Genomic DNA, 13,603 nt, shown 5'->3' on the forward strand with positions numbered 1-13,603 from the left:
GATCCTGTCCTGATAATAACACCCAGTCAGGAGACCTCTGTATATTATATATAGACACCCGGCACTGTCTGATCCTGTCCTGAAAACACCCAGTCAGATCTCTGTATAGTATATATAGACACCCGGCACTGTCTGATCCTGTCCTCATAATAACACCCAGTCAGGAGACCTCTGTATATTATATATAGACACCCGGCGCTGTCTGATCCTGTCCTGATAATAACACCCAGTCAGGAGACCTCTGTATATTATATATAGACACCCGGCACTGTCTGATCCTGTCCTGATAACACCCAGTCAGATCTCTGTATAGTATATATAGACACCCGGCACTGTCTGATCCTGTCCTCATAATAACACCCAGTCAGGAGACCTCTGTATATTATATATAGACACCCGGCGCTGTCTGATCCTGTCCTGATAACACCCAGTCAGATCTCTGTATAGTATATATAGACACCCGGCACTGTCTGATCCTGTCCTGATAATAACACCCAGTCAGGGGATCTCTGTATATTATATATAGACACCCGGCGCTGTCTGATCCTGTCCTGATAATAACACCCAGTCAGGGGATCTCTGTATATTATATATAGACACCCGGCGCTGTCTGATCCTGTCCTGATAATAACACCCAGTCAGGAGATCTCTGTATATTATATATAGACACCCGGCACTGTCTGATCCTGTCCTGATAATAACACCCAGTCAGGAGATCTCTGTATATTATATATAGACACCCGGCACTGTCTGATCCTGTCCTGATAATAACACCCAGTCAGGAGACCTCTGTATATTATATATAGACACTCGGCACTGTCTGATCCTGTCCTGATAATAACACCCAGTCAGGAGATCTCTGTATATTATATATAGACACCCGGCGCTGTCTGATCCTGTCCTGATAATAACACCCAGTCAGGAGACCTCTGTATATTATATATAGACACCCGGCGCTGTCTGATCCTGTGCTGATAATAACACCCAGTCAGGAGACCTCTGTATATTATATATAGACACCCGGCGCTGTCTGATCCTGTCCTGATAATAACACCCAGTCAGGAGATCTCTGTATATTATATATAGACACCCGGCGCTGTCTGATCCTGTCCTGATAATAACACCCAGTCAGGAGACCTCTGTATATTATATATAGACACCCGGCGCTGTCTGATCCTGTCCTGCTAATAACACCCAGTCAGGGGATCTCTGTATATTATATATAGACACCCGGCGCTGTCTGATCCTGTCCTGATAATAACACCCAGTCAAGGGATCTCTGTATATTATATATAGACACCCAGCGCTGTCTGATCCTGTCCTGATAATAACACCCAGTCAGGAGATCTCTGTATATTATATATAGACACCCGGCACTGTCTGATCCGGTCCTGATAATAACACCCAGTCAGGAGATCTCTGTATATTATATATAGACACCTGGCACTGTCTGATCCGGTCCTGATAATAACACCCAGTCAGGAGATCTCTGTATATTATATATAGACACCTGGCACTGTCTGATCCGGTCCTGATAATAACACCCAGTCAGGTTATCTCTGTATATTATATATAGACACCCGGCGCTGTCTGATCCTGTCCTCATAATAACACCCAGTCAGGAGATCTCTGTATATTATATATAGAGACCTGGCGCTGTCTGATCCTGTCCTGATAATAACACCCAGTCAGGAGATCTCTGTATATTATATATAGACACCCGGCGCTGTCTGATCCTGTCCTGATAATAACACCCAGTCAGGGTATCTCTGTATATTATATATAGACACCCGGCGCTGTCTGATCCTGTCCTGATAATAACACCCAGTCAGGAGATCTCTGTATATTATATATAGACACTCGGCACTCACTGATCCTGTCCTGATAATAACACCCAGTCGGGAGATCTCTGTATATTATATATAGAGACCCGGCGCTGTCTGACCCTATCCTGATAATAACACCCTGTCAGGGGATTTCTCTATATTATATATAGACACCCGGCACTCTCTGATCCTATCCTGATAATAACACCCAGTCAGGAGACCTCTGTATATTATATATAGACACCCGGCGCTGTCTGATCCTGTTCTGATAATAACACCCAGTCAGGCGATCTCTGTATGTAATATATAGACACCCGGCGCTGTCTGATCCTGTCCTGATAATAACACCCAGTCAGGCGATCTCTGTATGTAATATATAGACACCCGGCGCTGTCTGATCCTGTCCTGATAATAACACCCAGTCTGGAGAGCTCTGTATATTATATATAGACACCCGGCACTCTCTGATCCTGTCCTGATAATAACACCCAGTCAGGTTATCTCTGTATATTATATATAGACACCCGGCACTCTCTGATCCTGTCCTGATAATAACACCCAGTCAGGAGATCTCTGTATATTATATATAGACACCCGGCGCTGTCTGATCCTGTCCTGATAATAACACCCAGTCAGGTTATCTCTGTATATTATATATAGACACCCGGCGCTGTCTGACCCTGTCCTCATAATAACACCCAGTCAGGAGATCTCTGTATTGTATATATAGACACTCGGCACTATCTGACCCTATCCTGATAATAACACCCAGTCAGGATATCTCTGTATATTATATATAGAGACCTGGCGCTGTCTGATCCTGTCCTGATAATAACACCCAGTCAGGAGACCTCTGTATATTATATATAGACACCCGGCGCTGTCTGATCCTGTCCTGATAATAACACCCAGTCAGGCGATCTCTGTATGTTATATATAGACACCCGGCGCTGTCTGATCCTGTCCTGATAATAACACCCAGTCAGGAGACCTCTGTATATTATATATAGACACCCGGCACTGTCTGATCCTGTCCTGATAATAAAAGCCAGTCAGGCAATCTCTGTATATTATATATAGACACCTGGCACTGTCTGATCCTGTCCTGATAATAACACCCAGTCAGGAGAGCTCTGTATATTATATATAGACACCCGGCGCTGTCTGATCCTGTCCTGGTAATGATATCCATTCCGATCTCTGTATATTCTATATAGACACCCGGCGCTGTCTGATCCTGTCCTGATAATAACACCCAGTCAGGAGATTTCTCTATATTATATATAGACATCCGGCGCTGTCTGACCCTATCCTGATAATAACACCCAGTCAGGGGATCTCTGTATATTATATATAGACACTCGGCGCTGTCTGATCCTGTCCTGATAATAACACCCAGTCAGGGGATTTCTCTATATTATATATAGACATCCGGCGCTGTCTGACCCTATCCTGATAATAACACCCAGTCAGGGGATCTCTGTATATTATATATAGACACTTAGCACTGTCTGATCCTGTCCTGATAATAACACCCAGTCAGGAGATCTCTGTATATTATATATAGACACTCGGCACTGTCTGACCCTGTCCTGATAATAACACCCAGTCAGGAGATCTCTGTATATTATATATAGACACCCGGCACTCTCTGATCCTGTCCTGATAATAATACCCAGTCAGGGGATCTCTGTATATTATATATAGACACCCGGCGCTGTCTGATCCTGTCCTGATAATAACACCCAGTCAGGAGATCTCTGTATATTATATATAGACACCCGGCGCTGTCTGATCCTGTCCTGATAATAACACCCAGTCAGATCTCTGTATATTATATATAGACACCCGGCGCTGTTTGATCCTATCCTGATAATAACACCCAGTCAGGAGACCTCTGTATATTATATATAGACACCCGGCGCTGTCTGATCCTGTCCTGATAATAACACCCAGTCGGGAGATCTCTGTGTATTATATATAGAGACCCGGTGCTGTCTGACCCTATCCTGATAACACCCAGTCAGGAGATCTCTGTATATTATATATAGACACCCGGCACTGTCTGATCCTGTCCTGATAATAACACCCAGTCAGGAGACCTCTGTATATTATATATAGACACCCGGTGCTGTCTGATCCTGTCCTGATAATAACACCCAGTCAGGAGATCTCTGTATATTATATATAGACATCCGGCGTTGTCTGACCCTGTCCTGATAATAACTCCCAGTCAGGAGACCTCTGTATAGTATATATAGGGGTATATGCAATAGCGGGCGAATTTCAAAAAAAGGCGAATTCCGGAACGTTTTCGCCTCAAAAAATCAATTCGCCTATGCAGTGCAGTACTTTTTCGCAAAAAAACGGACCGTCAAAATTCGCCTTTTCTCAATTCGCCTTTTTCCGCATTCGCCTTTTCTGCAATGGTACAGATGCTGCAATTCGCCTCCAGCATATTCAATTCAAGTTTGGAAATTCGCCTGCAGTGCTTTTAGACAGCAAATTCGCGATTTTCAATCCGCCACACTTTGGAGGGTGAAAACAAATAAAAAAAATTTAAACATGTTTTTTTTTGTGTTTTTTTTTTTTGGAATAGCAGATCTATTTATATTAGAAGGGATTAGGTACTTTTTTTTTGGGGGGGGGAGGCACAAATATTATTTATATATTTTTTAAAATAATTTTTTTTTTTTTTTTTTTTTTTATTGCTGGAACGGTAAAATCAGGAAAAAAAATGGCGTGGGGTCCCCCCTCCAAAGCATAACCAGCCTCGGGCTCATTGAGCTGGTCCTGGTTCTAAAAATGCGGGGGGAAAATTGACAGGGGATCCCCCGTATTTTTAAAACCAGCACCGGGCTCTGCGCCTGATGCTGGTGCCAAAAATACGGGGGACAAAACGAGTAGGGGTCCCCCGTATTTTTAACACCAGCATCGGGCTCCACTAGCTGGACAGATAATGCCACAGCCGGGGGTCACTTTTATGCCGTGCCCTGCGGCCGTGGCAATAAATATCCAACTAGTCACCCCTGGCCGGGGTACCCTGGGGGAGTGGGGACCCCTTCAATCAAGGGGTCCCCCCCCCCCAGCCACCCAAGGGCCAGGGGTGAAGCCCGAGGCTGTCCCCCCCCCATCCAATGGGCTGCGGATGGGGGGGCTGATAGCCTTTTGTGATAAAAAAAAGATATTGTTTTTTCCATTAGTACTACAAGTCCCAGCAAGCCTCCCCCGCAAGCTGGTACTTGGAGAACCACAAGTACCAGCATGCGGGAGAAAAGCGGGCCCGCTGGTACCTGTAGTACTACTGGGAAAAAAATACCCAAATAAAAACAGGACACACACACCGTCGACAGTAAAACTTTATTTCACACTACCGACACACACATACTTACCTATGTTCACACGCCAACATCGGTCCTCTTCTCCATGTAGAATCCACGGATACCTGAAAAGCAAAGTTCAATATACTCACCTCAGGGTCCAGAGATAAATCCACGTACTTGGCAAAAAAAAGAAAACGCAAATACCCGCTCCAGAACGGACTGAAAGGGGTCCCATGCTGACACATGGGACACCTTTCCACGATTGAGACCTGTCAGTGACAGCTGTCACTGACAGGTCTCTAAGCCAATCAGGAAGCGCAACTTCGTTGCGCTCACCTGATTGGCTGATCGCTGTGACAGCGCATCGCACAGCTCCCTCCATTATATTCAATGGTGGGAACTTAGCGGCTAGCGGTGAGGTCACCCGCCGGTCAGCGGCTGACCGGCGGGTGACCCCACCGCTAGCCGCAAAGTTCCCACCATTGAAAGTAATGGAGCGGCTTTGCGAGGCGCTGTCAGAGTACAGACGGCGTCCAGCCAATCAGGTGAGCGCCACGGCAGTAGCGCTTCCTGATTGGCTGAAGGGACATCAGTGACAGGAGTCACGTGATGTCCCGGCATTCGGGGAAAGGAGTCTAATGTGAAAACATTGGACCCCTTTCATTAGTCCGGTGGATCGTGTTCGGTTTGTTTTTTTACAAAGTACGTGGATTTACCTCTGGACCTGGACCTCTGGACGCTGGAAGGTGAGTATAATTTTTTGACAGGTACCCTCGGATCGTCGGAGATCGTTGCAGTCGGCGTGTCAACACAGGTAAGTATGTGTGTGTCGGCGTATGAAGTAAAGTTTTACTATCAAGGTGTGTGTGTCCTGTTTTTATTTGGGTATTTTTTTCCCAGTAGTACTACAGGTACCAGCGGGCCCGTTTTTCTCCCGCATGCTGGTACTTGTGGTTCTCCAAGTACCAGCTTGCGGGGGAGGCTTGCTGGGACTTGTAGTACTAATGGAAAAAACAATATCTTTTATTTTATCACAAAGGCTATCAGCCCCCCCATCCGCAGCCCATTGGATGGGGGGGGGGACAGCCTCGGGCTTCACCCCTGGCCCTTGGGTGGCTGGGGGGGGGGGGACCCCTTGATTGAAGGGGTCCCCACTCCCCCAGGGTACCCCAGCCAGGGGTGACTAGTTGGATATTTGATGCCACGGCCGCAGGGCACGGCATAAAAGTGACCCCCGGCTGTGGCATTATCTGTCCAGCTAGTGGAGCCCGATGCTGGTGTTAAAAATACGGGGGACCCCTACTCTTTTTGTCCCCCGTATTTTTGGCACCAGCATCAGGCGCAGAGCCCGGTGCTGGTTTTAAAAATACGGGGGATCCCTGGCCGATTTTTCCCCTGCATTTTTAGAACCAGGACCAGCTCGATGAGCCCGAGGCTGGTTATGCTTTGGAGGGGGGACCCCACGCCATTTTTTTTTCGGGTTTTTCCCCGTTTTTTCCCGTTTTTTAAAATCGCGGCAAAATCCGCCAAATCGGCCGTTTTCGCCCGCGACTCTGGCGAATCCGTTTTTCATTGCATATGGTGAATTCCGGAAGCCACCTTCCGGAATTCACCTGGCGAATTTGGTCGAATTGAAAAAACGGCGATAATTGCCGCGAATTCGCCCGCTATTGCATATACCCCATAGACACCTGGCACTGTCTGATCCCGTCCTGATATTAACACCCAGTCAGGAGACCTCTTTATATTATATATAGACACCTCGCACTATCTGATCCCGTCCTGATAATAACACCCAGTCAGGTTATCTCTGTATATTATATATAGACACCCGGCGCTGTCTGATCCCGTCCTGATAATAACACCCAGTCAGGAGATCTCTGTATATTATATATAGACACCCGGCACTCTCTGATCCTGTCCTGATAATAACACCCAGTCAGGAGACCTCTGTATATTATATATAGACTCCCGGCGCTGTATGATCCTATCCTGATAATAACACCCAGTCAGGAGATCTCTGTATATTATACATAGACACCCGGCACTGTCTGATCCTATCCTGATAATAACACCCAGTCGGAGATCTCTGTATATTATATATAGACACCCGGCGCTGTCTGATCCTATCCTGATAATAACACCCAGTCGGAGATCTCTGTATATTATATATAGAGACCCGGCGCTGTCTGATCCTGTCCTGATAATGAGGATGTATAGGTTATTGATGCAGTGACGTGTGACAGTAACACCTCTCTCCCACCGTATGTTAGGTAAGGGTCCAGAAACTCTTTATGCTGGGCAGAAGCTGAATGATAATGAGTGGCACACTGTCAGAGTGGTCCGCCGAGGGAAGACCCTTAAACTAACAGTGGATGATGATGTAGCAGAAGGTGAGATGTGCAGAAAGTTGGATTGTAATATTCTAAGTGATACCATTTATATTTGTTAGCACAATAGATAATAACAGGTTGATCTGCAATAGATGTTGGGTCTGTGAAGCAATAAGGATTTCCATGTTCTATCCTGCCTGCATTTATTTTTGTTGACCTGCATTCTTGGGTTTGACCAGAAGATGGCAGTCTTTAGCTTGATTTGAGCCATCTAGTCCACATTCTCCTATAGTACTCACAACTGCTGGTTAAATTATAGCTCATCTGTTAAATAACGCAACACTTATTACACTGGTGAATAATATTTAGGTAAATAAAAAAAAAATATATAGTAATCCCCTTCTAGCATGTGAAATTAATTCCCTGGTACCTGCAGATGCATTGCTGTTTGTGTATGACCTGACATCTTAATGACTTTGGTCCCATTACCCAGGTACTATGGCGGGTGACCACACCCGCCTGGAGTTCCACAACATTGAGACTGGAGTGATGACAGAAAAACGCTTTGCCTCTGCTGTGCCCTCAAGGTTCATTGGGCACCTCCAGAGCCTTATGTTCAATGGTCTTCTCTACATTGACCTGTGCAAGAACGGAGACATAGACTACTGTGAGCTGAAAGCGCGGTTTGGCATAAGACCTATCATTGCTGATCCTGTCACCTTCAGGACCAAGGCCAGCTACCTGACCCTTTCCACCCTGCAAGCCTACACTTCCATGCACCTCTTCTTCCAATTCAAGACCATATCACCAGACGGCTTCATTCTTTTCAACAGCGGCGATGGCAATGACTTCATCGCGGTGGAGCTGGTCAAGGGGTATGAGACGATGAGGTCAAGGGGAGATGATGGGATTAGTGTGCTGGGAATTAATGTGACAGTGGGAGGAAGTTAAAGATGTAATAGAATTATTATTTTTTTGTTTATTTCGGGATATAAATTCATAATTTGACATTATGAGACCTAATGCCTGATGCAGAGTGTGCCCGCACTGCGCCAGTTGGCTCAGTGTATTTTGTGGGAATTTGCTGTGTATGTTGACAGAACAAGTGGGACTAGTACATGTCTGTATGCAGTGCGCAATTTCAGCTAATATTTGTTGGCCAGTTCAGTGTTTTGCTGGTGCGTTCACACTGGTAAATCCCACTCTGACAATGGACCGGAGAAATAGCTGATTTGGAAAAACGAGCTTTACCTGCATATAACATATTGTTATCCCTACTGAAAAGTTCCATTCGGTTTCCTAATTATTTTGTTATCCTCCGTAATTTTCCCCTTGTTTAGTCCTGAATTATTATGATCTACATCGCACCCTGGTGGCGTTTTCTCCCTAGCAACCAGTGACATCATCTCTGGGCTTTGTGGGTAGCGGATTATCTCCAAGTGGTCTGACAAGGGTGGGTTCAGGCTACACTGTCCAGAACCTCCCCCCTGACTCGCCTGCTTTCTCTAGGTACATCCATTATGTGTTTGACCTTGGGAATGGCCCCAACGTCATCAAAGGGAACAGCGAACGCCAACTCAACGACAACCAGTGGCACCACGTAGTGATAACGCGCGACAACAGCAACACGCATACGCTGAAGGTCGATGCCAAGGCCGTGACGCAGGTTATTAATGGCGCAAAGAATCTGGATCTGAAAGGTGAGAACTGGAGGTGTCAGTAGAGTTTCCATTGTTAGTGAAGGTCTTTTGGTGGGAAGATGGTGGACATGGAAAATGTAAATGCTACTCACTGTGGAGGTTGATTTGGACTGGACTAGAATTCTGGCTATCAAGCGATAATCTGACCTCTGTATTTATGACATGGGGGGTCATTCTGAGTTGTTTTAGCAGCCGTGCAAACGCTATGCCGCCACCCACTGGGAGTGTATTTTAGTTTAGCAGAAGTGCGAACGAAAAGGATCGCAGAGCGGCGGCAAAGTGTTTTTGTGCAGTTTCAGAGTAGCTCAAAACCTACTCAGCACTTGCGATCACTTCAGACTGTTCAGTTCCTGTTTTGACGTCACAAACACGCCCTGCTTTGCCCAGCCACGCCTGCGTTTTTTCCTGGCACGCCTGCGTTTTTTTTTAACACTCCCTGAAAACGGTTAGTTGACACCCAGAAACACCCACTTCATGTCAATCACTCTGCAGCCAGCAGTGCAACTGGAAAGCTTCGCTAGACCCTGTGTGAAACGACATTGTTTGTTGTAATAGTACGTTGCGCGTGCGCATTGCGCCGCATACGCATGCGCAGAAGTGCCGTTTTTTTTTGCCTCATCGCTGCACAGCGAATTAATGCAGCTAGCGATCAACTTGGAATGACCACCATAGAAATAGTATTGAGATGTCGTAAATTGGTGTAAACAGATTTTCCGCATATAATGTTCTGATTTCTGCTAGTCACAGATAGTGATGCGATTAACACTACAGGCAGTGAGAGAAGAAGCATTGGTATTGTATGTCAGGCAGTAGCGGATCTTGCCACGGGCAAGCAGGACTTTTGCCCGGGGCGGCGCCTTCCGGAGGGCGCCGCACCAGGGCAAGATCCGCTGCTGCTGTGTGCCGCCTGCTGCCGCTGTCCCCCCGCTGCCGCTGTGAAGGGAAACTAGACGCGTACGCGTCTAGTTTCCCTTCGTGGAGAGGTCCTTTACTGTGCGGTGCGCGATGACGTCATCGCGCACCGCACAGCAAAGGTCCTCTCCACGAAGGGAACTAGACGCTACGCTTCTAGTTTCCCTTCGTGGAGAGGACCTTTGCTGTGCGGTGCGCGATGACTTCATCGCGCACCGCACATCATTTCAGTCTGTACAGGGGGCGTAAATGGCCACGCCCCCTGTACGAAGCCACGCCCCCTATTGCCGCCCGGAGCACTCAGAGCGCCAGAACCGGCCCTGATGTCAGGAACAGGGTGTTTATTCTGCAGCTTGCACACACAATGTGGCTGAACTGTGCTAGTCTTGTCTTTCTCATTTCCAGTGTTTATAATGATTGGATCTATACTGAGAAGTTACTGATCCCGGTATTGCAGCAGAAAGTTTTTTGTACAAGTGACACTTCGTTAAAAATATTTAACATAAATAAAGTAATGTAAACCGTACATGATCATGAACCTGCTCAACAGCACTGCTAGGCTAAGGACATTCTAGATTATGGGGTCTATGTACTAATCCTTGGAGAGAGAGAAAGTGGACGGAGAAAAAGTACCATCCAATCAGCTCCTAACTGCTGTGTTACAGGATGTGTTAGAAATATGACAGTTGGGAGCTGATTGGTTGGTGCTTTATCTCCGATGATTCTATTGGGGGTCATTCTGAGTTGATCGCACGCTAGCTGTTTTTAGCAGCCGTGCAAACGCATAGTCGCCGCCCACGGGGGAGTGTATTTTCACTTTGCAAGTGTTGCGAACGCCTGTGCAGCCGAGCTCTGCAAAAACATTTTTGCCGTTTCTGAGTAGCTCTGAACTTACTCAGCCGCTGCGATCACTTCAGTCTTTTTGGTGCCGGAATTGACGTCACACACCCGCCCTCCAAACGCCAGGACACGCCTGCGTTTTCCCTACCACTCCCAGAAAATGGTCAGTTGACACCCATAAACGCCCTCTTCCTGTCAATCTCCTTGCGATCGGCTGTGCGAATGGATTCTTCGTTAAATATATAGCTCAGCAACGATCCGCATTGTACCCGTACGACGTGCATGCGCATTGCGGTGCATACGCATGCGCAGTAATGACCTGTTCGCAGCGCAGCGAAAATCGGGAGCGTGCGATCAACTCGGAATGACCCCCTATCTCTCTTCAGGGCTTAGTATATAGACCCCTATTGATGAAGTGAGAGGAGTAACTAGTTCCTGCAGCAGAATCGTTGCCGTACTCACAATGAGGACCATAGCTCCAGTCTGTCACGGAAGTTTATCTGCCCTTTTAGACGTGATCTACCACAGTTCTATATGCTTTATCCTACGCTGCGGCTGGATCCATCGGTTGTATTTTTAACTCGATATCTGGTTGGACAGAGTGAGGCCTTATACATTGCAGCCTAGCCAGTGGTGGTTATATTTCCATCATTGGGAAAGATGGACGAGATGCATCTTCTGTAATATCTCTGACCAGTTATTTAACTTACTTCTGTGCCCACAGGTGACTTATACATTGCTGGCTTGGCGCAGGGCATGTACACCAACTTGCCTAAACTGGTGGCATCACGTGACGGGTTTCAAGGCTGCCTAGCCTCCGTGGACCTCAATGGACGACTACCTGACCTGATCAGTGATGCCTTGCACCGCAGCGGCCAGATCGAGCGTGGATGTGAAGGTACAACCTCATACAGTGAAGGCAACGTCCGCCTTTGGGACTTTTTCACACCATTCCTTGGCGCGTCCATCCCACCCCCATCCTCATCGCTCTCCTGCACCACTACAGCGTCAAGTTCCTTCTTCACCCTGATGCTCTCTTCCATTCTCCTCTCCCTCCTCTCACTCCATGACAATCAGCCACTCGCCACCTAGGACAAGGACTGAGTCTTTCCAGCCGCCCTCCACATCCCATGTTTCCACTCTGCGACAACAAATGGGAAACTCATTTCATTGACCAAGCCATTTTTATTTTTGTATTTTCTTTTTTGCAACTATAGTTTATAACATTACTTTACCAAGCAATGTTAGATGTTAGAACATCAGACTTTGGCAGCTGATGTCCTACAGTAGCTCAAAGAGCTTACAGTCAAAATGATGAATGGAAGTGACTGTAAAATGTGATTTCATTGTGTCCTGAAGAAGGAATGTATGCAGTGTATACTGAATGTAAGCCATGTACATAGGCTAAGAGATGGTCCATGCGTCTATCTAATGAAAGCACCAACAACGATAAGTAGCTGGGTGTTCTAGGTGTCAATGCTAGGTGTTCTATGTACAGCCAATTGCCAATAAACACAGCTTTAAGCCATTAACGTCTTGTTTTGTTGGGGGGGACTGATATTCCCGTTCAGCCATCTGAGAGAGAACTTGTTGCATCACTTACTTCACTCACTTTACAACCCCCCCCCCCCCCCCCTTCCCATTCTGTCATACACGGGGGAGGAACTGTTTTAGGAAAACTGATGTACAGGTTCAACTGATGTAACCCATAGAAACCATATGGATTCGGGCAGTCATTTTACTATATCTAGTTCCTGCGAGTTGCAACACCTTTTTCCTACGCGCAACTGCTCCTTGTGTCTTGGTAATTCTCCCCAGGTAGTAAAGTGCCCTGTCTTCAATTATTAGAATGCTGTAGGTTGTTATCTCCACCCACATCACTGACAGAGTGTCCCCTGCACTTAGCTCCTAGTACTGCATGGGGGGAGGGGGGGGGGGGGGTGTTTTATTGTAAGTGATACTGTTGCATAATTTATATGTAGAAATACTTTGGGATATTTTACTGTGGATATTAACAGGGATTATATTGGGCCGTTTTAAAATAAATCATCATTACAAGGTATAACTAGTATGTTCGCGTCACCGTTCCCTCTTATAACTAGAATTATTTTGCTAAATTGGTTATTACACTAGGGTCACATACTGACACTGATACAGTACATACACTGCAGGCTGACTTTCTGATGTATTTCTGTCGGCATCAAACAGCGCCACCCCTCACAGGCTCAGGCTTCAATGAGTACTACAGCCAGGTATCATCAGTCAATGTACAAACCCAGAGTAAAGCATATTTAATTTGGAGTTACGCATCTGTAAAAATACAAAACTGACAACTCTTTGTAACATATAAACTCTATAAATAAAAATATCATCCATTTAGAATTCTCAAATGCATCTACCATATGGTGGGGGTGTCATATGGGGAGTGTCATGAGTGTATTAAATTTTTTGTGACTGCCACATTGACAGGAGCTGATTGTTTTAATACCTTTTGGTTGCAAAAGGATGAAGTTGTGAGTTCTGAGATTGAGCTGTGACTGCCCCCGCGTCACTATAAATCTGTCTATGTGTTTTAATAAACCATGGGTGCACCTGTGATCTAGGGAGACAAGGTGACGGTCCTCGGGGGCTGGGTCTCAGCAGGTCCACCCCGCCCCCTCCTCCCCCCA

The 13,603-nt window shown here is 46.4% G+C and overlaps 1 protein-coding gene across 1 annotated transcript in view; it reads left to right on the forward strand.

Annotated features, from left to right (window-relative positions):
• Window positions 1-13,603, forward strand: part of NRXN3 (neurexin 3) — a 376,989-nt gene that overhangs the window by 356,752 nt on the left and 6,634 nt on the right. The window contains exons 10-13 of the mRNA XM_063946596.1: window positions 7,423-7,542; window positions 7,976-8,357; window positions 8,992-9,182; window positions 11,659-11,832. Coding sequence (XP_063802666.1) covers window positions 7,423-7,542; window positions 7,976-8,357; window positions 8,992-9,182; window positions 11,659-11,832 — 867 coding nt within the window. The remainder of the gene's footprint in view (window positions 1-7,422; window positions 7,543-7,975; window positions 8,358-8,991; window positions 9,183-11,658; window positions 11,833-13,603) is intronic.

The sequence above is a fragment of the Pseudophryne corroboree genome, chromosome 12 (genome assembly GCF_028390025.1).
Source record: "Pseudophryne corroboree isolate aPseCor3 chromosome 12, aPseCor3.hap2, whole genome shotgun sequence".
In the NCBI taxonomy this organism is placed as follows: Eukaryota; Metazoa; Chordata; class Amphibia; order Anura; family Myobatrachidae; genus Pseudophryne; species Pseudophryne corroboree.